Below are 25,826 nucleotides of genomic sequence, written 5' to 3'. Positions count from 1 at the left end.
AAAATGCTTAATTGTTCAAAAAAAAAAAAAAAGAAACTAAACAATATAGGTGTGCCACAACTTATTAATTCTGAAGCACACAGATGTCTGTTTGCAATTTCCCTTTGCACTAATACCCTGTATGATAATAGAGATGGCCTAATTAGTCACCATCAGTTATATATTATAAACACCACGATCCTTGACGCGCTTCATCAAACAGTTTAGCATCTGCCATCTGCTGACGTTTTTGTTAACTGCCCCATGGGGGATGTCTAAACTTCCATCATAATTTTAAAGGTCATATCTATAATATCTGCATCAATACTTCGACTCTGACATTTAATGAGTTGTACTGAAACACAGCACCAGAATTCATGTTGTGATTTAGCAGATATCGGAGATGTTTTGGGCAACCATCCCTTGGCACTACAGTTGTCTGCATTGTGAGCTAAAGAGTCCACTATGAAGTGTATCATAATTCTTATCATTTGGACAGCACTTAAGAACATCTAACTCCATATACCGTGCACTTGTCCTAGTGAGCAATGGATGAATTCAGACTCAGACAGTCTCTGGCTTAATCAGCAGATCTGTGACATTTTCAGGAGAGGCACCCGTGTCCATGATGACACTTGTGACAGGGAAACTTAATGGAGCTGAAACTTCGCTATCTAAATTGGCTCCACCTGTGTTTTCCTGCTACTGCGTATGTTGCTTTCCTCCATTTGTACGTCTACATGTAATCGACAGCCTTTTCAGCATATAACAGGAATATTATTGGTACCCTGATGATGTCACATGACACATTCAGGGGTGTGTAACTACATAGTTGATAGCCATGAAGTCACAGCTGTCTACCTCTAGACCAGTACGGCTGTCAGGGAAAGCTGCACAGACCACCAAAGATATAAGAGGACAGTAGGAAACCACTTCCTCTGCTGGAGTTTATGGCTTTGCCAAAGAACAAATTCATGTTACAATAATCACAGGAATATTTGAGGAAAGGTTAGCATCAAATCTGATTGCACTGACATTTAAAATATCCCTTTCAGTTGATGATTTTGACATCTTAACCAAACAAAGCAATCAAGTTGCACCTTTGCAGAAAAACTGAAATGTTGTGAAGTCCAGACCAAAGATTTGTGATTCAGCTAGACTGTTTTGAACATTGCAGGAGACTGTGAGCTGTGACACCTTTAATCAGGCTGGATTTGGTGTTTCCTGTAATTCAGTTTGTCAAATCCCTGTGTATGTATATATTTCTGTCATGATTTCTGTCAAAGGTACTAATATTAATAAGTGCACTGTAACTCCTGTGCTCACGTGATGCTTTTATACTAACACACTGATGTCATCATTTGATAAAAGGAAAAAAAAAGACAGAGATCCTCTGGTGATATGAGGCCAAGAGTGCAGGCATTAATAATCAAACTGTAGCCCTAATGTCCTAAATCTTAAATGGGATTGATAATGGAAACATTACAGTAAAATTAAAGCTGTCCTCATATTAGGTGGGTCATCTTCACTCAAAGAGGTGAGTGGACTGTGATTGTGTGCCCGTCTCTGAGCTGTTATGCTATTAAAACTTTAAGGACAGCAGGAAAACTGCCGGATATCAACTGCAAGTATCACAAGGTGAACCAATACTATCGCACACTGCAGCAACAGAATATGCAGAACATTTTCTAACTCACTGCGAAATCACATTAATGCCTGCAGGCTTTTTCTTAATTCACTCCTATACACACAGAGGAACCAGCTCTGAGGATAAAACTACAGAAAGAGGGGGAGCACAGGTGAAGATTTTTAATAGCTGTATAAACTTCACAGTGTATATATATTTCATATTGAGATACAGTGTTAATAGTATACTGACTCGTGATTTTTTTGCCCACATCCCCCCACCCTAACATACATATGAGAAAAAACAATCCAGTTTTAAATGGCTGAAGTGGTCATTACTGTTATTGAAAAGAACACAGTGCTCTTCAGTAGCATAGGTGCTGGCATGTGTCCAGACTAACAGTTACTTCATTTTGGAGCTGATAAGTGTCTCAAACTATTTATGGGCACTGATGTTGAAATTATTATTTGTTCCACTTTTTAACTTCCTGTAACCACCTCTTCTCTCTGTTTTTGACACTATTATTTCACACTTTTAATCAATTTTAAACAATTTTAACCAATTTTCTAGCCACTTTTAAACAATTTTTACATTTCAACCCCTTTTCATTACTTTGTAAACCATTTCTTCTATTTTAAAAATCCCATTACACCACTGTTTCAACCTAATTTGGTAATTTAAATCCATCTTGCCTCTTTCAAACCATTATTACCACCTTTAAAACCCATTACAACACCTTTTCTACCTACCTGTGCTACTTTTAAAGGTCACATATTATGCAAAAATACATATTTTCAGGCTTTCCTAACAAAAATATGTGCCATTGGCCTGTCCAGAATCCCCCCAGGAATCAGAATATCCACCCTCCACCCCCCCTTTCTCCACCTTTTCGAAAATGTGTACTGAAACAAGCCTTTCTCAGATGTTCCCCTCATGATGTCGTGTGGGGAGTTAGCCACGCCCCCAGGTTCGGTTAGCCCACACTCCTGATCCTCCTCTCAGCTGGCATCTGAGGAGGATCAGGAGAGCCATATCCATTTACTGAGAGGGGCGGAGTAGGGGGGTGGAGTCAGAAAGCTAATTACCATTTAAAGCCACAGACACCGGAACAGCTCGTTCTGAGCAGGGCTGAAACAGAGGAGTTTTTAGACATGCAAATATTCTATACAGGAGTTTTTTCAGCAACAAACTTCACAGGCATGTTTTGAGGACCTCTGAGACCCTTCCCACTACTTTTTCTGTCCCCCTTGCCACTTTAATCCACTTTTTCCACTTTCTGCCTATTGTAGCTTCTGCTGACCTATTCTTTTCCACTATTAATCTCCTTTATACCAATTTTCACGCCCATTTTTGCCCATTTGAACTGTAATTCACCATTGGCCATGCCCCTTTTTTCCACCGTAAATCCATTTTGCCACTTGTAACCCCATTTCATCATTTTTTCAGTCAGTTTTTGCTACTTTTAACTTATTTTTGCTACTTTCCTGTAGATTGACTGTTAACCCGTTTTCGCCACTATGAACACATTTTCGCAACTTTCATCCCATTCCTGCAAATTAGTTAAAAAATATATTTTTGCTTAGATAGGAGTGTTCATTATTCAGGTAAAAAAAAACCATAACAAAATATGGTTATCAAAGCTTAATTTTACACTGGACCATTATTACGCAGAACTCCATGGACCCCCAATTTGTCAGGGCCCCAGAAAGCTCCCCCTTTATCCCCCCTTATGGTTGGCCTTGCCTCACCATAGAGTTCAGGCATTAATAATGATGCCTTTAATCACATCTGCTCATCAAACTTTTCCACCAATTTCTCAATATGCTTAAATGATCAATACTGCACAAAAGTTGCGCCACCAGGTGCAATCAAAGCAATTAAAAAAACGACAAGTAGAGATGTGCTGCTCAGCTACACACAGCTTAGCCTACTGTTTTGTACTGATGACTCTATCTAATATACTAAGCCGCACTCAATAAGATGTATTTTACTTCTATATAAAATACTGTTTTTCTTTAATGGATGAATTTCACCAAATAAGGGAGAAAAGATGATTAAAGTGGACTTTCTGATAATTGCTGCAAGCAGAGGTGTCAAGTAACAAAGTAAAAATACTTCGTTACCTTACTCAAGTAGAAATTTTGGGTATCTATACTTTACTGGTGTAATTATTCTTCAGCCTACTTTTTACTTCTACTCCTTACATTTTTACGCAATTATCTGTACTTTCTACTCCTTACATTTTAAATATAGCCTCGCTACTCCTATTTCATTTCAGCTTGTATTCATTCCGGCTTGTCATCGTTCAAAAAAAACAAAAAAAAAAACAAAAACCTATCAAGATAAATCAGGCCATCCAGATAGAGTGAATTTGGTTGTGTTTGGATGAGAAGTATAAACACCATTCTGACACCCTATTGGTTTGTGCACGGCCTATCGCACCTGTGCACATGACATATATCACGTCACACTCCAAAAGAACTTTGAGAACCGGCTGCTTTTGTGGCTGAACAAAGCCTATTGCTAACTCTTTTTTGCATGTTCTGTGCTTAACTGATGTAGATCCTGATGTAGATTGTGTGCATGTGTGTGTTTTTTCAGGAAATGTTGAATCACTGACAAAAGTCCGGTTGGCACCGTCAGCTGGGCACTGGTGACTTGTTGTGTTTTTTTACTCGTTAGATCTATGCGTGTGTTGTGATAGTGTCTTAATAAAGTAATCAAACATTTGGGCTAGCCTAGATTAGTTCGAAGCAATCTAGCCTTCATTTTGAGTAAGACCCTATTGGTCAACACCAGCTGTTCTGGGTTTTAAATGTGTCTAGGTGCTTGATGCTTGGATGTACATTTACATCCCAATAAAGGCTACTGATAACAAGCCTCTGAAGTTTGACTTTTTGCACCATTACAATACTTATAGGCAACTATTCATCATATCTTCTGCTCCCTGAAACACACGTTAATGCTCAGCAGTACACATATATGGTCCTTGAATGTATTTGCATTGTACTAAAATGCGTTCATTTTCAACGGGCATAAATGCAGCTGAAACAGGTGCATCCCAAATTTTCAACATTAACATTTTAATATAACATTATAGTCATTGTGGCCTTTGGAAAAAAAATTTTTGGGGAGGTGGGGCAGTGCACTATAGACCCCTGTGGCGCGGCCTAAGCTTTTGTCCTTAATGGTATTTTTTTCCCCCTTACATTACTTTTACTTTTATACTTTAAGTAGTTTTGAAACCAGTACTTTTACACTTTTACTTGAGTAAAAGCTTGAGTTGATACTTCAACTTCTACAAAAGTCTTTTTAAACCCTAGTATCTATACTTCAACCTGAGTAATGAATGGGAATACTTTTGACCCCTCTAACTGCAAGTGTTTAAAAATTTACTGCCAACACTGTACAAGAAATAACCATCTTCTGCTGAAGTTTAGTGAAATTTTACCCCTGTTGGGGAGCCGTATGCCACCACCCCTGACAGATAAACCAAGTGGAAACAGAAACACTCATGATTTTGATCTGTTTGACACAGACATGTATGTTGTTTGAGTGAATGTGTACTTTTCCAACAGTTCACTGGTTCTGTGACCCTGGGCTAAACCATCTCATTTAACAAAATCTTTAAATCTCCTCTGTTATTCTCTGAATAGAGGACACTCATGCTGCCATAAAAATAATCTTTATCAGGGGATTTACTGGGCATTCCCAGAGAGCACTTTCCTATTAAAAAGTGCCTGAAAGAGGTCTACAGCTGACGCTGAAAAGACGCTGAAAACCGGCTCAACAGTGAAGGCAATTTACAAGCTGTACCTCACTTATTTCAGTTAAAATGTTTCAACTACTGTACAATATCTCACAGTCACCAGACAGAAAAAAAATCACAATGTTCAGAGCTGGTTTCCAGTTCAGTAAGCTCCTATACACAAGCCTTCTTCAGTTTCAGCTGGCCACCAGCTTATTTTGATGAATGAATCCTGTCAGGGATGTATCGATCAGTCAAAGCTGTAGAGTCTCTTCTGTACATGTGCAGGCTTCTATCGCTCCTTGTTTTTCAGATATTTGAAAAAGCCCATTTACTATCTCTCCACTTTACTATAAAAATACAGCTCATTAGGGCTGCATTTATGATTTCTTTTTGAGAAATAAAATAAACATTGGTTGCATCGACAGAATTTCCCCCATCGCTCTAATACTGAAAATAAGTGCCACTTAATAATAACTTTTTACCGTGTTGGTGGCTCTTATGAAGAAATCATCAAAATCATAAATTAAACTGATTTCTGACATGAAATGAGAAATTCTATTTAAATTTTCTGGCACTCACTCTGATCTTTTTTTCAGTTGGACAGCTCTCTGGGTCCTGAGAGCTTCATTATACCATATTTATATATTTATACACTTTTAAAACAGAATAAAATACATTAAAATAACATCTAACCAAATTAAACTCACAGCTGAAAAATGATGTTAGAAAAATGCTGATAAAATCTTTCCATCCTACTTTCAACACTTGCATAAATACTCACAATGATGTTATAGTTGTAATTTAGCAGACTGAAAAAACAGGTTGAAATGAGCTTGTCTCAACTTGATCTCAGTCTGATTTAAGCCAAGTTTCAATGTTAAAATCCCATCAAAAACTCATTGCGTTATTTGCGGCACTCAGATCAACTCCCTTACAGCTGCCTGTTGTGAAATCTGAGTTGTGAAATACAAAATCTAAATCAAAGTAAAAAAAAAAAAAAGAGAAAACAGTGTCCTCTGTGTGCCAGCAGCCAGGATTAATCTTTTGCTGTCTCAGCAGAAACATAAACGTGCATTTATTGAGGACTTAGTGGTTTTCAGTAGAGACATGACTAACAGAGCATAAGTATATTGTTTCAGTCTGTGGGTGTCGTTTCTGGATGGACAGTCTTACTCTGATCCCTCCTCTTTGTCATGTGCAGTGAGTCACGTCTGTGCAGCTCTATTATTACTGTCTGCCTGAGGAGGTAGTCAGAGATAAGCTGCTGTGGAGGCTAAATAAGGCTGCAAGAAAGAGAAAAAGTTTGAGAAGATAAAAGAATATCATCACTTTTACAAATTGGGGCAAAAATGCGTGGCCAAAATACTGAAAGAGCCTTACTTAAAGGACAGTATTGTCTTATCTTCAAAGACATTTCAATATCTGAAGAATATGGGCAGTAACAAATCACACAGCATTATAGCCACCAGGCTGTACATTTTCAAAAAAAGTCTTTTTGATGATTCATAGCATTAAACTAAATCAAAAATAAAATACAAAATATCAGGTCTGCAGAAAGCAGTGCTGTTGCATTCTTCATTTATACTCCCCCATATATTAGCCATCTTTAAGACACTTTGCTTGGAGAAAGATTGTTGCACTGCTCTCACTGAGATAAAACATTTGAATTTAAAATGTACTGCTCTCAATCATAACAGCCTTCAAACCTATATACAATCAGCACACCAGCCTTTTCTTCTTCAAAAGTTTTAGGTTTATTTACTCAAAAAATTTACTCTAACCACAGTTTTCTTGCTGGCCGGTAAAAGTGTTAATCACAGGCCAACTTAAAATACGCTGCAAAACAGCACAAACTACACTGCAAGACAATCAGTGGATGTTGCATTATGATGGATGATTGACCTCCTAAGACCTGAAGTTTGTTTGGGATGCATTTCAAGTTTATCCCACCTATTTGGGATAAGTTACAGTTCTGAATTTTTGAAAAAAAAAAAAAAAAGAAAAAAAAAGAAAAAAAAATTCTGAATTTTGAGAAATTTTCCTTTCCAAATGCAAATTCCTGAAATCTTAAAAGAAATTGCCAAAAATTTCTGTGAATATTTTGAACACATCTTAAAAAATCCCATGAAAGTACCCCCAAATTTCTTCTAATATTCTCCAAATGTTTTAGTGAAATTGTATCAATAAGCATAAACATTCTGATTAAAATTCCCCCAAAGTTCCACATAAGTTCCTGAACACTAACTTAAAAGTAAAAATAAATAAATAAATAAAAAATTAAAGCAAATTCCCTCCAAATGTTCTCATAAAATTCACATAAGTGTTCAAATAAACTACACAAAATACACAATATTTGTATGAATATTTCTGTCCCCCTACAAACTAAAATCAAACTCCTGAAACTATTAATGCATATCCCAGACTGCCATGGAAATGTCTGAAAAATCCCAAACAAATACTGATCAAAGCATTAACAAACTTCCAAACTTATTTCACAAATTCCCATGAAAATGCCCTAACATTTTGTAGTAAATTTTCTCCAAAACATAAATGAAAATAACTGACAATTTCCAAGAACATTCCCAAAAACACTGAAACAAATTCCCTGGAAAATTCATGAACATTTTTGTAGATTTCAAAGCAATTTCTCCCAACATTTTAAGCAGACTACCTAAACTACGATGTACATTCCAGAATAATTTTGTGCAATTTGAAGATGAGGATTTTTCCCATTTGTTGTCATGAATTAAAATTCTTTCAGAATTTCTAAAAGAAAAGTGAAAAATAAATCAAGAAAGAGTTAATGTACTAAAATCTTTTATATTTCATGGTACATCAGCTTGTACGTCTTAATGTATTGACAAGTTGCTTGTGGTGGAAGACTGATCCTCATGTCCAGCTCTAAGGACTGATGGACTGTGTTGTGAGGAGGGCAAGACGTGACGGGCCATTGTTTTTTTCATCGTATTACAGAAGCCATCTTTCTTAACGACACAACGATGGCGCAGGTACAACAACAACAAAAAAAATGTAGTGACTGGGTAAATATGGTGACGAGTAAAAATCAGCGGTAGCTTTAGCAGGCGTCTTTCACATTAGCTGTTAGCTGCCAAGCTATCGCTATGATGCTCAGGTTCATCGTGTTGTCCAAGTATTTCACTCTGGTGGGGCATATCTTACAAGTGACTTGACTCCTATATAAGTATGTGCCATCTTTAATGTTTTGGAGGTCAAAACAAGTCCACATATCTGCTACGAATGCAGCAGAAGCTGCTCTGCTGTGTAGGCACAAGCAGAGCAACTGGCTTGCCCAGACCAGAAGTCTCGCGTGATCTCGTTGTCTAAGCAGAGGAGAAGAGGGAAGAGCCAACTGCTTTCTACAAGCTGGCGGTGCCTGCCACCAACTAGTGGTCAATGGGTGAAATTACACCACAAACAACCGCACCAACAAAGTAAATTATTAATTTAAAAAATACCAATACTGTATTTTAAAATATAGATACAGTATTGCACTGCGATATATCAGTGTATCGTTATTTTCTAACACCCCTGGTTCATACTGCTAAAGCTAACTTAGCTACAGTGGTCTACATAGTAACACTGACTATGTAGCCAAGATATGTTAGCTCTTGCTAAAGCAAGCCAGCATTTATGTATCTACTTTAATAACGAGTATATACATAATTTAACCCTGGGTTAGACCTCTGATTCTTCTTACTGTTTTACTATGAAATACTCCTTATTCTGTTGTTTCTGTAGTGTAGTTATTTCACAAATGTAACTGCCAGACTTTGTTTATGTATGAAGTTACATTTTTTTTAAAATAATCTTAAACTGTGTCTGTCTTGATAAATTTTACTGTTACAATAAGACATTGTGCCTCTATACAACATCACTGAGCTGTCTGATCCTCAGAGAAAAACTCCAACAAGCTAGAGGAAGCAGTGTCCTGTCAGTGTGAACAAAGAGCTGAAAACAACAAACCAACAAGGGTGGTTGTATAACATACTGGGCTTTTTTTTTTCTTTAACTACATACAATTCTACAATTTGTCACAATATTATTTACATAACAGCTACGTTGGAAAGACCATTTTTAAGCAAACCATCTTTGAATTTCAGGTATGTCCAAACTAACATCCTTTGATCCAATCATGTTGGCTAATAGTGATGTTTCACACCGCTCCATCTTTGCATACAAGTACATCTATGTGTCTGTGAGTGTAAGGCACTAATGAGCCTCACTTCCTGTGTTGTTGCATCACAGATTTATGCAACACAAGTTTTTGTTCCTCGTTTCAGCTCTGATAAAGATGTGCCATCTAGTTACATAGACAGCTCTGATATGGTGCAACACGGTGCAATCAGTGTTTTTCTACAACACTTGGACATGTCAGAGAAGAGTTATTGTCTTGTTCGGTTTCTTTTTAGCCCTGTGATGAAACAAAGATTAAGGTATCAGTCAGCGATAAGAGGCAGCTTTTAATATCTGTAAGCAGTTCAATAACAAGCTTGTCAACCTCTTTCTCCTCCATATAATTTGATTCCGTCTGTCCATCTATAGTTCACACTGACACTCACTAAATGGTATTAGGTTCATCAGAGCCTAACAAGTTACTCGACAACATTGTTGGCAGCCACATGAATCCCTCTACAAAAAAGAGAACAGACTTTTCAGTTCCCCTCAGAACTCATGATAAAAAACAGAACAGGAAAGCACTCAGCAGAGCGCTGTAAAGTCATTACAATGTTTGATGCTTCTCTTTCATGCCTCAACAACCACCATCAAGTACATGTCTCCTCATAAACAAACAAAACAAATGCAATCATTATGTTGTCTCCGTACTGTCAGCCTCAATCTTAACAGCAAACAAGCACTGCAGGCATCTGATCTGTAAAATGTAGGGGTGTGATGAGATATCTTGTGCCACGAAATCTCGCGAAATCAAAACATCACGAGATATCTCGTCAAGGTGAAAATCATCCCGTGAGATCAATATTGCCCAGACATCAGGAGCAGCAGCTCTTCTGACAGAAAACTGGAAATTATAAAAGATCAGTCCTCAGATGTTTTGCCAGCTATTGAAGAAACAAAGCTGATCCGTGACCCATTAATATCACCCCTCCAACCCCCACCCCCTCCTCCCCTCCTCCGCACGCGCTACTCGGGGGCTTACATGATCCGCCAAAGCATAATAAGTTCATCAAAACGGTCTGAAATGATGAAATGCTGCTGCTGGAAACCTGTGCAGTCTCTGCGAGGTCGTGTATGCACGCAGACTCGCTCATAGTGCCGTTATCTGTGACTTTATAACTTTGATTCAGTCGCTGCTTCGTCATGTCTATTTCTCATTTCACCGTCTGTCAGTCACTCATCCATCAGCTGTTGGTTGTGCGTATCATCAGTCAGAAGCTTGACATGTGTAGCGCAACAGGCCGTTGTACACTGCGGCGGTAAACTTAGCAAAACAAACTCTGCTTGAGCGCCACAGAGTCCACTGTTAGCTCCAAAGAGCGAAGTTCTAGCTCCAGTTAAACGCGCCCCGTTTATTGTCTGGCAGCAGGCAGAGCAGAGACACACACTTGCTTACCAAAGCGCACACACGCTAATCTGTGAGTCATGTCCAACACTGTCAAAGCTCATCTGAGAAAAAAAAAGACCACAAAACTATATAATAAGCTATTTCTCTAAATTACTGTAAAAAACAAACATATTAATGACAGAAATATTTCTTTTGAGTGTTTTAAATATGTATCTCCTTAAAGAGGGTGAGAAATAGTTTGATTTTACTGATACAGCTCTTTATATTTCAATCTGTTGCAAATAGTTTTTCAATTACTTTCAAAATAATCCACATGCTTTTATTATAATTATTATTGTAATCATAGCAATGAGTGCATAGTGTAGTAAAATAAAGATGCTGACTATTAAAATGAAGGGTCTGATTTGAAGAGCATTAAAATGTACAGTTTGACTCAGAGTTAGACAAGAGAAACTGTGTGGAAGCACTGATAGCTTATTCAGTACAAGAGGAGTTAGTTTAAATATTTCTCAATGGACCTGAATGCTTCGAAATTATTACTTTCAACCGTATAAAGGACATATTTTCCACTCACATTTTTTTCCTCCAAATTTTTTAAAAAGGGTCAAATCTAGTCTCGTCTCGCGAGAAAAGCGTCACACCCCTAGTAAAATGTCAACTCAGATATGGTCAAATACAGTTTTTATGGACTGTAACTAAACTGTAGGATTTAAGATGATCTTTAGTAACCTGTCTCAAAAATCCTCCTTGTTACCTTCCCTTTAACAGGCAGAAATCTCATGTTGACAGCCACCTGCTGAAGTCATGCTGGGGTTGGAAAGAGGTAGAAAAGTAGGGGGCAGGGGGAGAAGATGGTAGATAGAAGAGGGGATGCAGGAAGAGGGACAAGAGAGACAACAAAACAACAAATGGAAGACAGAATCATGGCTATCATGGCCATAAATTTATCTCTCCTTTTGTAGGATAAGGCTATAAAGTCTATAATGACAGTAGCAATATGCTTAGAATTAGCAATAACCACTAGAGTAGGCAAAGTATTGCAGAACTAGGCAGGAATATGTAGTGCTCAGCATGACGTTGGTACAGCATGTATTTGACTACCAGGATTTAGTGCCGTTCCACTGTGAAACTGAGTGCAAGAGGGCTCATATTCCACAGTTTTCATGAGTCCACATGCACTATACAAACAAAAGTATTTGGCCACAACTGTTCATTCATTTATTATTGAATTCAGGTGTCCGACATCAGTGCCTGACCTCATAAATGCTGTTCAGAATGAATGGGCACAAATTCCCACAACACACTCCAAATCTTATGGTAAGTCTTCCAAGATGATGGGATAATTAAAGACCATGTGTGTTTAATGATTCCACGCAAGTGCAGTGATTGGGACCGGTTGCCCAAAAACTTAGTGATAACTAGACTATAGATATTCTAGTGTTTTCATTTCAGTTATGTGCAAAATTATTCAAAGGAGTTTCACTGTCATTCTATGCTACATTTACATGCAAAAAGAACAAAACTGGTCACTGAGGTCCTGGTATTAGCCAATAAACAAAGCAATAAATAAGCAATAAATAAACAAAATAAACAACTTGAATCTAAAGAAAAAATAAAAATACTTTAAAGAAAGAAAGAGAATATGTACAAAGAAAGAATATATTATTATTATTATTATTATTATTATTATTATTATATTATTAGACAATGTATGTGGTTATCATATGAATTAATCTATGACCCCTGTAATCCATGCTGATGATTATCATTTCTTATTTTTATTTAACCTTTATTTAACCCGGAAATACCTTACTGAGATTGAAAATCTCTTTTTCAAAAGTATCCTGGCCAAGATGCCTGAATAACATTAATTAGCCAAGATACTAAACACTAATACAAAGGAGGGTTCTGGAACTTCTATGCTACACAGATTTTATCTTTCAGTGAGCTTATTCTTCATGTCAGTTCACATAAATAATTGACACATGTAGATTTAATTCTGAGGTGAATAAAACCCACAGAGAAACTGTATATTTTCATAAGACCAGAGATGTATTAATCTGCTTCTACAGTTCGTACATCATAAGCTCTTTAAGGCAGTAATTACGTTTTAAATCAAGCACATCCATGCTTTATGCATCAACATCTAACAGTTTTAATAAAGAAAAACATTTGTATTCTATATTTATTTTATAATCACTTCTGTAGTTTTCATGACTGGGGAAATTTCTGCATGACACCAATAGGCCCTTTCTCACAGCAGATATTATGAGCTCTTCAAGCTGGAAAAGTACATGTTACTAACAACATCAACCATGGATTTCTTTCATTTATGTGTCTTAGTAAGCTGTGACAGTGTGACAGCCATGATTCAATTCATTATTTACAGGCATGCTAGCCTGAGAGCCAGACTGATCTGCAGCTCATGTTTTATTTGCTCCTGCAGATGAGTCTGGTCCTCCCTCTGTTCACACCAAGCTGCAACCTTCAGTGCTGGAAAATGAAGCCAAAGCAGACATGGAAAAACCTGAAGTTCATCGAATGTCCACTTGAGGTATGATGCAAAGCCTAAAAACTCCAATTAAGACACATAACACAAGCTTTTTGACAGCAGAAGCAGACATGTTTACAGACTGGTTACAAAGATGCATACTTCTCTAAAGGCACACATTGGTTCCTCCATCTTTCCTTTAATTTCTTGAGTATGAGTATGTTTGCACTATAAATAAAGCTTTTCTTTATTAAAAAATGTGTTCAGGGCAAGTTCAGAGTTGTCTTGGCTCCTCGCTTGTTGATACCTCTCCTTTTATGTCAAACAGAGACAGAGTTCAGATTCATTCACACCTGCTAATTGGTCTGCCATGTCAGGCAACACATGTACTGTTCATACGATGACATGTCAGAATGTCCTCCAGAGAAAGACAGCCCATTTCAGAAACACAGTAACCTGTTACATCGGTTTCTCTGCATCTGTTTCTGTCTTATATGTTTTTACATGATGCTAAACAGTAGTTTGTTGAGTCGCAATGACATTAGTTATCCAAGACCTTAAAGTCTCTCTGTAACAAAGAACTTCAGTGGTTCACAGCTACACATCTTCTTTCACTGTGTCTTTGTGTGAAGAGGAGCAGCCATTAAATTACAGCTGCTTACTGCTAGTTAAGAGCACGTTAATAATAAATACTAGTTAGTTTCTCGCAAAAGGACGGGGCTTAATTCTAAGGCTGATATTTAGCGAGTGATTCTGAGTACATGCAGGAATCATCTTGGTGTCTTTCCATCATAACAGGCAGCAGATCACACCTTGAAAATCTCCAGTGAAAATCACAAATCTTTACTACAGAGTAGCGAGAGGGGACTATATATCAATACCGTATCATTCTGACTCATGCTGTAAAATTATCGTATAGTGCCACAATGTTACCATACAAAATAACAAATTTCCCTGATTATTTGACTCATTCTATCACAAACCTACGAGCACAGTGAGAAAGTCAATACTATTTCTCACTGTGCTCCGAGGTCTGTCACTGGCTGTAGTTGCCTCACTCATCACTGTGAAGTCTATGCTAAATCTGGCTGGCCTTCTCTGAGTGCTCGCAGGTACACAGACTGGCTGACTCTAATTTACAAGGCTCTTCTTGGCTTGGTTGCTTCTTATTTATGTACCCTTCTTCAAAGAACTAAAAGCCACTATGTCTTGCGTTCTTGTGATTTTTTTCCACCTGCTTGTTCCTCGTGTCAGGACTGAACAGGGGAAAAGAGCATTCAGTTTTGCTGCCTCCTCTGCATGGAATACTCTCCAGACTGATATGAAACTGTCAGAACTCATTTCAATGGAAAACTTTCGCTTCATCTTAAATGATAGACAACACAAGACCATGGAACAGTGCTTGATTCCTACTCCTTCACTTCAAAATATGATCTAGCTCTAATTCTTAATTATTGTTTGCTTTAACATATTGTTTATTATCTGTCTCTTGAATTTGTATTATTCATTATGACGTGTGCTGCTGACCTGTTGGCTAGGTCACCCTTGTGAAAGAGATCTCGATCTCAATGGGTCTTTATGTGGTTAAATAAAGGTTAAATAAAATAAACAAAATCACAAACTGATAACTCTTATTATCAGGTGACACTTATGATGAATAAGGGTAACATGAACTATAGTTTACTGGCCAAATAGGTAATTAGCAGGACATAAAAGAAGAATTAAGAAAAGGACAAGGCATCAGGATGATATCTGGCAGTAGTGAGAAGAATTCAACGGATGCACATTTGCCAGAAACTGGCAAAAATCCCTGGTATTGCATCATATTACATCATTTCAGTTCATGTTGTATTGTATTGCACATTGTACTGTATTGCTACATGTCCTAACATATCATGTTGTATCATGCTGTATTGTGTAGAGTTCAGATCTTTCAATCAGACCTGTTGCCACAGGTGTATAAAAACAAGCACCTAGCCATGCAGTCTCCACCTGCAAACATCTGTGATACAAAAATGAGTCATTACAAAAGCCAGGTGACTTCAATTGTGCTACTGTGATCGATGCCACCTTTGCATACAGATATTCCACAGTCTTCTGTAAGAGATATTATTTGAAAGTGAAAGCGTTAAGGAACAACAGTATCGCAGCCATGAGGTGGTAGACCATGTAAAATCACAGAGTGGGGTCAACAACTGCTGAGGTGCAAGGTGTACAAAAGTTTCCAACATTTCCCAACTATGACAGGCAGTAAATGTACGCACAAAATCTGTGCAGCGGAACTTCATGGATTGGGTTTCCTTGGCTGGGCAGCTGTATGCAATCATAACATCACAAGTCCAACTGCAAATGGGGGGCAAACTCTATATGAAAGTAAATGCATTTGAATACAATGTCATTACAGTCCCTGTTGGTGTGATGGTCATGTGACCAAATACATTCATTCACATAGTGTATATCATATCATGCTATATGCTACTGTACTATACCATGCTTTGTTGTGTCATGTTAAGTTGCATCATGGTGTATCTTACTCTACTCTATCACACTGTATCCTGTAATATCATATGCATCACACTGTCTTACTCTACTCTATCATTATGTATCATATTCTATCATACTGCATCACACTGTACAGTCGTATAATGTCATATCATGTCATATCATACTCTATATCATGCTGTATCATGGCGTGTCATCATGTCTTATCATATCCAATTGTACCATGTAACATACTGAATTATACCATACACTACTAAATCATATGATATCATACTGCACTGATACTGTATCATATGTGATTTCCACCTTTAATAAGCAGGTTCCCTAATAAACAGTTTATGGCTGTAGTTGCTCCTTCTCTTCACACAAACACAGGAGGCAAATGACTCAAGAGCAACACGAGGACAAACTAAACATCTGAATTGTTATGAAGGGATGTGAGAGAGTGGCAAGTGGGAGTGTGTGGTGTGTTTATTGTCTGTGTGTACTCTCATGAGTGAAACGCAGAAGAAGAAAGGGATTGTGTGTTTTCGCAGCTTCAGATCAACTGATTTTTTCCCCCCTGTTTTCAGCAGACAAAAAGAGAAGAGAAATGTCTGATGTGTGTAACAGAGTAGTGCTGTAGTGTGACTGTGTGAATGTTTTAGTCAGAGTCCACAGGTTTGATTTATTGAATTAAGCTTTCTGGGCTCGATGCCAGCTCGGAGATCTGAGAAACTGTGCAGCCTGTTGAAATGATGATATCTGACTTTAATTCAAGGAAATGGACTCTTGTGTTGGCTAATTAACAACAACAACTGTCGGTTTATCACTACTGAAATAAATGGGCTAAAATGACCTATTTTTACTGAATCTAATATGAATGGCACTGGCCTATTCCTAAACTTGACAGCTTCCCTTTTTAATCATAATTAGCTGAGTGGTTATTCATCAGCATGTTTCAGGTGTTGCGTGGATGAAGCCTACAGGACTCAATCTAAGACAGTGAAGATGTGCTGTGGCAAACATTCATGTGACTTTTTTTAGCATAAGCTGAAGAGCCACCGTAAGCTGTCACCTACCTAATAACAACAGTTTCACTTCTCTGGCCGCCTTCTCTCCGTCTTCACGGAGGTTTTTGTCGATCATCTTTGACCTCTCAGCTGCTGCCTTATCCTCGGCGCTCACCGTACAGCCCATGGCTCTAAACGCAGGAGTGCACACAACACTTGATAATAAAAAGAAGCTCAAATGTTCGAGTGTAAGCGTGGCAGAGGTAAAACAATGGAGCAAAGCCTTTCAAAGAGGAAAACAGTCGAGTCCAGAGTTTTAGCCACGCGTGAAAAGTCCTGTTCTCCTGACAAATGAGGAGCTTAAAGCATGTGTGTAGTTCAACAGAACCTGGGGCTGTCAAGGCTGGTCCATTATGTTTAAATGCTCATCAATTCCCTCCGTCCAGCATCATTCACAGGCTGGGATGCCTGAGCTCGCGCAGTCACTCTTCCTTCGTCGGCCTGGTGGGCAGCGCGCGCGCCTCGGTTTGCTCTCTGCTGCAGTCCTGCCTCGTGCCCAATTAGGCTCGTCAGATATTCCTACGACGATAGGAAACAGGCGACCAGTCCCATTAACGTCACTTGGCCGAGTTGTCGCGATAGTCCAATTAAAGCAGGTGAGCTCTCCACGGCAGTTAGTGCGGAACCAATTAGATGTGAAGCCAGCGAGGCGTGATTTTTCAGTGCGTTGTGCAGACTGCAGTGGGCGCTGTGCCAGCAGCAGTAGCCCTTGTGTTTGTCATCCATGCAGCTTCTCAGACGACCAACTAAACATTATTCCTCAGTCTGAACCGTCCCCGGTGACTAACTGAGACATGCAGCAGCAGATTTTCCTTTCTAAACTTACAGGGCAGCCTGTTAAAATGGCTAAAACGGCGTTTTTGTCACGTTTATGACAATTCCTTGGCACATCATTAGGCTGAATTGCAGAAGGACTACAGCACCCCCCAAAGGGCAGAAGTAGATATTTTCTGTGGTAGCCCTATCAGCTGGTCTGTATGTTCAGAGCCACAAAGACAAAGGCAATCAATAATAAATAACCCATTTTATATGGAAAAGCTCATACAACACAATAGGGTTTAAAGTGCCTTACAACATATACAGAGGCAGGAAATAAAGGCAATACATATGTATTAAAACAGTAAAATCGTTTAGTAAAAGACAACAGATAAATAAGTAAAAATAGAGGGATAAAGTGATATGAATTAAACATGCTTATTGAGGTATTGTTGTCATTTGGATTTCCTCTTTTCTCTTCCAGTGCTCCAGTGAGCTAAAGTCAATCTTTGCATTTTTAAGATATAAAGCTACACAGGATTAAAATATCACCATACTTTTAATGTCTAACCAGTGTTCCAACTGGTGGGTCGGGACCTAAAAGTGGGTTGCAGAGCTATTTTAATGGGTAGCTAATTGATGCCAGGAAAAAACTGCAGCAAAGTATCTAGGATATACAGATGTTAAAGGCAGACATGTTTCTGTGTATTTTTAGTGCAAGACAATGAGTACATGCTGATTCTTCTCTTTAGATTTGACTTATTTTTCCTTTTATGTGGGATATAAGTATTTTGATGAAAGCTGGTTTTCATATGATAATGTCTTAATTTCTTGAGATCTAAAAAATAGCGAAGATCTATGTTATCATGGCAAAACAGGGTAAAATAATCTGTTAGAATGCATGTCTGCAGTCTGGCTGCAGACTGTTCATCTCTGACTGCCACTCTCACAGAACATTCATCTGAGACAGCATTTATCAAAAAAAGGAACTACATGCTAAAACTTTTAAAATAAAATCAGATTACATTTACATTTAGGGTTAGCATAGGGGTAAGGTAATCATTAGGATACCAAAAGTTCAAAGCCTGACTTGCAAAACACAATTACAAAATGTTTAATATAATAATAATAATAATAATTTTTTATTTTATAATGCACTTTTCATTTAGAAACAAATCTCAAAGTGCAACAAATAGGTGCATAAGGGTAAAAGCCTTAAATAGAATAAAAAGCAGGATTAAAATAAAATCAGAAAAAGAATAGCACAAAGCAGGAATAAAAACAGTTTAAAAAAACACCAGAGGTCTGCTAAGTTAAATGTTTAATATAGCTAAGGCTAAGCTCAAAAAGCAGCTATTTAAGTTATGTTTCTACATTATCTATATGAGATAGTTTCAGTTTGCTAAAGTTCATGTTGCTAAATCTAACTTAGCTATAGCTAACATAGTTCTGTAGCTAATATAGCTAAAGCTAAGCTCACAAAGCAGCTATGTAAGATAGGAATTCATGTTATCTGCAAAGTTACATTAGCTTTAGCCACATTTGCTAAAGCTCACGTTGCTAAAGCTAACTTAGCTATGTTGGTTTATGTATTGATGTTAATTACATAGCAAGTGTAGCTTGTTAGCTTTAGCAAAAGCTAACAAAGCTAAAGCTCACATTGCTAAAGCTAACTTAACTATTTTGTTTTTTGTAGTAATGTTAATTACATAACTAGTGTAGGTTTGTTTAGCTAAAGCTAACAAAGCTAAAGGAAGCTACCATTCATGTAACTACTTCTAAAACAGGTCAATATAATTTAAAGCCCAGATTAGACCTCTCACCCTTTGCTATTTTATTTAATGAAATGTTGCTTGTTTTCTGTAATTTTTGCAATGTGATTATTTCATGAATGTACAGTTACTTATTGTAGATTTGTCAACACAAATGTTAGCATGTGTCAGAGATTTCTTTAAGTCTTTAGCTGACGCTCTAGGATTCTTCTTCACCCCATTGAGGATTCTGCGCTGTATTCTTGCAGTCACCTTTACAGGACGACCACGCCTAGGGTAGCAACAGTGCTGAACTTTCTCCATTTGTAGACTGTCTTACCATAGACACATGAACATCAAGGCTTTTAGAGATACTTTGTAACCCTTTCCAGCTTCATGCAAGTCAACAATTCTTGATCGTAGGTCTTCTGAGAGCTCTTTGATGGGAAGCATGGTTCACATCAGGGAATGCTTCTTGAGAACAGCAAACTCAAAACTAGTGTGTGTTTTTTATAGGGCAGGGCAGCTTTAACCAACAAATCCAATCTCATCACATTGATTGGACTCCAGGTTGGCTGACTCCTGGCTCAAATTAGCTCTTGGAGAAGTCATTAGCCTAGGGTTCACATACTTTTTCCACCCTGCACTGTGAATGTTTACATGTTTTGTTCAATAAAAACATGAAAACATATCATTTTTTGTGCAGTATTAGTTTAAGCAGACTGTTTGTCAATTGTTGTGACTTACATGAAGATCAGAACACATTTTCTGACCAATTTATGCAGAAATCCAAGAAATCCCAAAGGGTTCACATACTTTTTCTTGCAACTGTAACTGCTTCTTTGTTTATATATAAAGCTGGATTTAAAATATACATATATATATATATATATATATATATATATATATATATATATATATATATATATATATAAAACTGGAAATATGAATTTCAATTTTAGTGATTGAAAAAAATTCTAAAATATGGGTCCTTTAATTAAACAATCTTGCTCTATGAAAAAGATACTGGTTTCTTTGATCTTTTCTACTAAAGTCTAGACTCCACTAAAAGGAGTGTTATTTTCAGTCAACAATAAATAACGACAACAGAGACGATGTAAAAACATCTACAATTATTTTATTGCCAAACTAAAACTGTCCCTGCTATTTACACTTTACAAGCTACTGTAAATATGCATCACAAATATAAAAGGTTTACATTTATATATACATTATTTATATAAAGCCACATCTTAATCACCAAAACTCATAAAGTCCATTATTCTTCTATAGTCAGGTCATGTTCATAGAATCACGTCTTGAACACCAGTTATAACAAAATATCATGTTTATCTGTTTCGGTAAATGAAATTGCATTTTAAATATATTTTGTTTTTAAACTGTGCTAAAGGCATTCAAAGCAGTAGGTAGTCAGTTGTTATTTTGGCATGATCCCTTAAAGCAAAGAGAAAATCTGTTCACAAAACTTTAAACCACAACAACCACTGCAAATAGCGTGGGAAAGCAAGGGACAGAAGTAAATACACATTTCCTCAGCTGCTGTTCATAAATTATCCACAAAAATCAGGAATTAAAACTACCCAAAAAAAAAAAAGAGTTTTATATAGATATATAAATAAAGTAATAATAACTCTTGTAGGACTTTGCTGAAGCCTGAAAGTTGCAGCACAAAATAAAACCATCTTTGGATAGGAGCAGCATACATATGTTATGTGAGTTTATTTCTCCTGGTTGAAAATGTGCAGTTTTTTTTGTTCTTATACAGATCAAACTATTTAACAAATAGTCTCATGATCTGAAATGCTGCTTCATGATACAACCTGAAGTATTACTGACAGTATTAGACCATGTCTTTACATAAAGCTCTTCACTGACAATACATCAAAACAGTCATGTTTGTAACATTATTCAACATGGCATCTTTTAAGAGGGGCTTCATAATACATATATACTAATAATAGCACAGACTTGAACCTCGGTACGCTTCACTGTAAGATGCCAAATGCACAGTACAACAATAACGTCAATGACAGAGTCTCTGTTGTTGTGCAGGCCACGATACAAACTACACACAGAGACATTACAGCATGCAGACACAGAAACATCAAGTATAATTAGCTAAAAAGGGTGAAAGCAGGTCAAAAACTACAAGCCAGTACAGTAGAGATGTTACAGCACAATTTAAAAGGCATCATACATCTTAAATTCATCAAATTCACTTGGTTAACTCTGCCACACCCACCAGTGGGGTAAGAATGTTTACACACTTTTGTAGCCTGACCATGCAATGTATATTAAAATAGACAGAGCAACAGCCTCTTGGGAGTGAAGCTAAAAGATTTAGAGCTCTCCCTTCTGACCTGCTGCAGTTTAAGCCTTATCCATGTTAACAGATGGGACAGGTGGCTAACTAAAGAGTTGAAATACAGGTGAAAAGTTTAATTCCGCTCTGATAGTGAGTTATCATATTTATTTTTTTCCAACCATCTATTGAGTTTTTTGTTTCCTTTGTTATTTGAGGGTAGGACTGTTCATTTTCTATGTATAGTTTATATATATATACAGTGCTTAACAAATTTATTAGACCACCACCCAAAGTAAGGTTTATGCCACAGCCGCCCTGAATTAACAGCATTGGTAATTACCAAAATCGTTTTTTATGTTTCTGAAATGGTTAATACACCAATATGTAGAAGCTCTTTAACCCAAATGATATTTTAATGCTAAAATATAATTATTATTGTTATCCATGAATTTTGAAATTTACTGATTTACAAAAAAAACTGAAAAAATAGTAAAGAGCATTATTATTTCTTGATTAATATGTCAAATTATAGTTATTTACTTGCATTCCTGAACAGAAGAAAATAGTTTTAGTGTTTGATGCTTGATTAATTTCTGACTTCTCAGAGAAACGCAGTGAGCCGGCTCAAATTTGGGTATAAAAAGGTGAATTCAGTTTGAAATTCCTCATTCCTGTTCAAAATGATAAAACATGGAGAGCTCACTGAAAATGAAAGAGTCCGCATAAAAGCACTTCATGATGCTGGATGGTCTCTGGGACAAATATGACAGATGGTCAAATAAATTTGTTAAGCACTGTAATATATATATTGAACGCGCCCTAAGGGGTGTCTACCCATGAAAGTGTTTTTTATTTCTTTTTTGAGATATTAGCAACTAATTTAGGTTTCCATTTGATTTCATCTTTTGGGAATCTTCAACAAAGGAGACTGTATTACATGTTATTATTTTTAACTGGACAGAGCATAGCTAGAAGTTTCCTCCTTTATGCTAAACTACGCTAACTGACTCCTCTTGGCCCTATTTCTATATCACAGACAGTGTATTAGGGAAGTAATCAGACCCCTCTCACTTTCAGTTTTGTTATGTTGCAGCCTGATGCTCCAGTCAAAAGATTTTCATTTTATTCAGTACCCTGTTATGACAAAGTGAAAAAGGAATTTTAGAAAATTTTGCAAATTCATTAAGAATAAAAAAACATATATACGCTGTTGACATAAGTATTCAGACCCTTTAATCAGTACTTAGTTGAAGCACCTTTGGCAGCAGTTACAGCCTAAAGTCTTATTGAATATGATGCAACAAGCTTTGCACACCTGGATTGAGGGATTTTCTGCCATTCTTCTTTGCAAATCCTCTCAAACTCAGTCAGGTTGGATGGGGATTGTCGATGGACAGCTATTTTCACATCTCTCCAGAGATGTTTGATGGGGTTCAAGCCAGGGCTCTGGCTGGACTGCTCTAGGACATTCAGAGTTGTCCCGTGTTGTCTTGGCTGGGTGCTTAGGGTCATTGTCATGTTGCAAGGTGAACCTTTAGCTCAGTCTGAGGTCCTGAGTGGTGTGGAACAGGTTTTCACTGAGGATATCTCTGTACTCTGCTCTTTTCTTCTTTCCCACAACCCTGACCAGTCTCTCAGTCCCTGCTGCTGAAAAATACCCCCACAGCATGATGCTGCCACTATGCTTCACTGTTGGGATGATACTGGGCAGATGATGGGAGCCTGGTTTCCTCTAGACAAAGCATTTAGACTTGTCAGTGTGATCTGCCATTTTTTTTTTTTTTTTTTTTTTTTTTTTTGCATACATTTCTAAAATTCTGTTTTCACTTTGTTATTACTGGGTACTGATTTGATTGATTAAAGAAAAAATGAACAAGCATCAGGCTGTAACATAAAACAAGGTTGGAAAAAGTGAAGGAGGTCTGAATACTTTCTGACTGCACTGTATATGAGCACCGTATCAGCCTACTTAATTTAATTCAAGTTTAAAGAACAGACTTGACAAAATGTAGTTTACATATAAAGATATAGATAATTTTATTTTACTCTTGAGTGCAGTTAAAAATATATATTTCTGAATTTGTTAAACCTCACACTGTGATACCTAAAAGGGTGAGATCAAGTATGTGAGAGAGAAATATTTAGCTTTCAGGCTAATTTTAAACTGTAATTTATTAATTTTCATTGTTTGGTGTGCTAAAAATCAAGCTCTTTGTTATTCATAAAGCATTTAAAATGTGATCAGTCATTAAACTTTCCTTCTTGTGTGCTAAATAAAAACTGATATCAAACATGGTAGACTAACATCAGTAATTCCATCATGTACAGTAGTTAAATAGAGCTAATTTGAATTAAAAGCACAGATACAGTAGCTAAATAAATATACACTCCTGTTTGGTTCTTGTTTTTTGATTTGTTTGAGTGTATGTTTGTGTGCTGTTCCAAATGTAAAAGGCACCAGGGTTTCTAAAGAAAGTTAGAAGATCTGGAACAGAAACGCTTCGACTCTAACACTGAGTGAGGACTCTGACAGATGTCGTCTGTCACATTAAGGCCTTTAAGCACTTTTGTGCGTCTTCTATGACACCAATTCATAAGCTGCTGGTTAAAATAAGAGATCAACTGTCTTCTTGTGTGCCTTATGAAAAATAATTAGTATTTGTGTAAAAATAAGTTAGGGATTATTTCTCTGTCTTGTCTATAGTATATATTGATTTCTTCCTGTCTTCACCTTAAAGACATCAGTGCCTTTTTCTCCTGTACAGAACCAGCTGCAGCTGTTTGTGTGTAAATAAAGAGGAAGTTACAGGGAAGGACCGTTTTCACCATTGTGGATGGACATAGTCGCTCCAACAGAAGGGAATTTTAAAAACCCTGTTCAGTCCTGATTATTCATAAAATTTGCATTGCACTACATTAATTCAGTTATAGAACGCTGATATTATAACATTTTGTTCAGATATGTGTTACATTCCAGTCAGAATGTCAGTATAAATACAATGCCATCATACTATTCTGTCTATTTTGTTCTATAAAAAGCCCAGGCTCTGTGTCGAGCAGCTCTGTAGTGTGTTTCCACTCAGGTGATAATGCTCCCTTTACATTGAGCACTTCTTCCCCCTCCCTTTCCAAAGCGTACACACATACACACACACTGTAGCAGCATCTAATGGCCTCCTGCAGCTCGGCCGCCCCCTGTTGTCCAGTCGATGAAGATGAAGCTCAGACTCATCACCATGAAGGAGACCCCCAGAGCAGCAAAACACGCAGCCTGATAATTAGAAGGAAACAGAGCACTGTGGTAGATGAAATATGTCTGTCAACACTTAAAAATCACAGAATTAGCTTTGTGAAAGTTTGAAGGAGAAGAGATTCTGAGTTCTCACCAGGATCTTGGGAATAGAGTTCATGGGTTCATCCTCTTTGGGAACGATGCGGATGTAGAAGATAGCAGGGAAGATAAAGATGAGGCAGGGGGCTGATGTAGCACCTGTGAAGATAGAGAGAGGGAGGGCAGGTTAAAAGAAGTCATTCAGTGACACTGACATGAATATAATCTTGGAAAGCACGTTCAACTGTAACAGTACTTGAGTGTCATTTACTCAGTGTCATTGAATATATAGCCTCCTGAGAGCTGAACTTCTGTTTGAGCGCTTCTTTAAGTTCTCCCACTTATCTGAGATCAGTCGGATCTGATAAGTTTAAAAGCTCTGTCTTGTCTTTAAGCAGGAACTATTTTTTAATAGAAACAATGTCTGCAAATCTGCTGAAGGCTCGGTTTCTGCAGAAGATACTGAACTGTATCAGTTTCAGAGCAGATGTTTAGGCAGTGAGTTGGTTGGCTGGTCAGTAGTTGAGGGTCTCCTGTCAGTCAGAAATTGTTTCATTTATTCAGAGTGGGATGGTGGAGTAATTTTCTGGTTATTTGATGATGGACTACGATAACGTGTTAAGGCCAAGCATTAGAAACTTTGAATTACTTGGAATTGTTTCTTTCCAAAATTCACATTGAATGAGCTAAAATTTCTGGGTAAATTATTAAGCATATA

The 25,826-nt window shown here is 37.3% G+C and overlaps 2 protein-coding genes across 3 annotated transcripts in view; both read right to left on the bottom strand.

The window, feature by feature from the left end:
- Positions 1-17,766, bottom strand: part of LOC121507240 (guanine nucleotide-binding protein G(i) subunit alpha-2) — a 75,558-nt gene extending 57,792 nt beyond the window's left edge. The window contains exons 1-2 of one of the 2 annotated variants that reach the window (XM_041783480.1): positions 17,273-17,766; positions 16,954-17,075 (exon numbers count right to left, since the gene is read on the bottom strand). In XM_041783480.1, the coding sequence (XP_041639414.1) occupies positions 16,954-17,071 (118 nt within the window). In that variant the 5' untranslated portion in view covers positions 17,072-17,075; positions 17,273-17,766. Of the gene's footprint in view, positions 1-16,953 lie in introns of both variants that reach the window. The other variant, XM_041783479.1, reaches the window with a different exon arrangement.
- A 4,696-nt stretch (positions 17,767-22,462) lies between these two features.
- slc38a3b (solute carrier family 38 member 3b) overlaps positions 22,463-25,826 on the bottom strand; it is a 41,209-nt gene continuing 37,845 nt past the window's right edge. The window contains exons 16-17 of the mRNA XM_041783955.1: positions 25,164-25,267; positions 22,463-25,048 (exon numbers count right to left, since the gene is read on the bottom strand). Coding sequence (XP_041639889.1) covers positions 24,944-25,048; positions 25,164-25,267 — 209 coding nt within the window. The 3' untranslated portion in view covers positions 22,463-24,943. The remainder of the gene's footprint in view (positions 25,049-25,163; positions 25,268-25,826) is intronic.

The sequence above is a fragment of the Cheilinus undulatus genome, linkage group 3, assembly GCF_018320785.1.
Source record: "Cheilinus undulatus linkage group 3, ASM1832078v1, whole genome shotgun sequence".
Lineage (NCBI taxonomy): Eukaryota > Metazoa > Chordata > Actinopteri > Labriformes > Labridae > Cheilinus > Cheilinus undulatus.
This window is presented reverse-complemented; position numbering and strand designations above follow the sequence as displayed.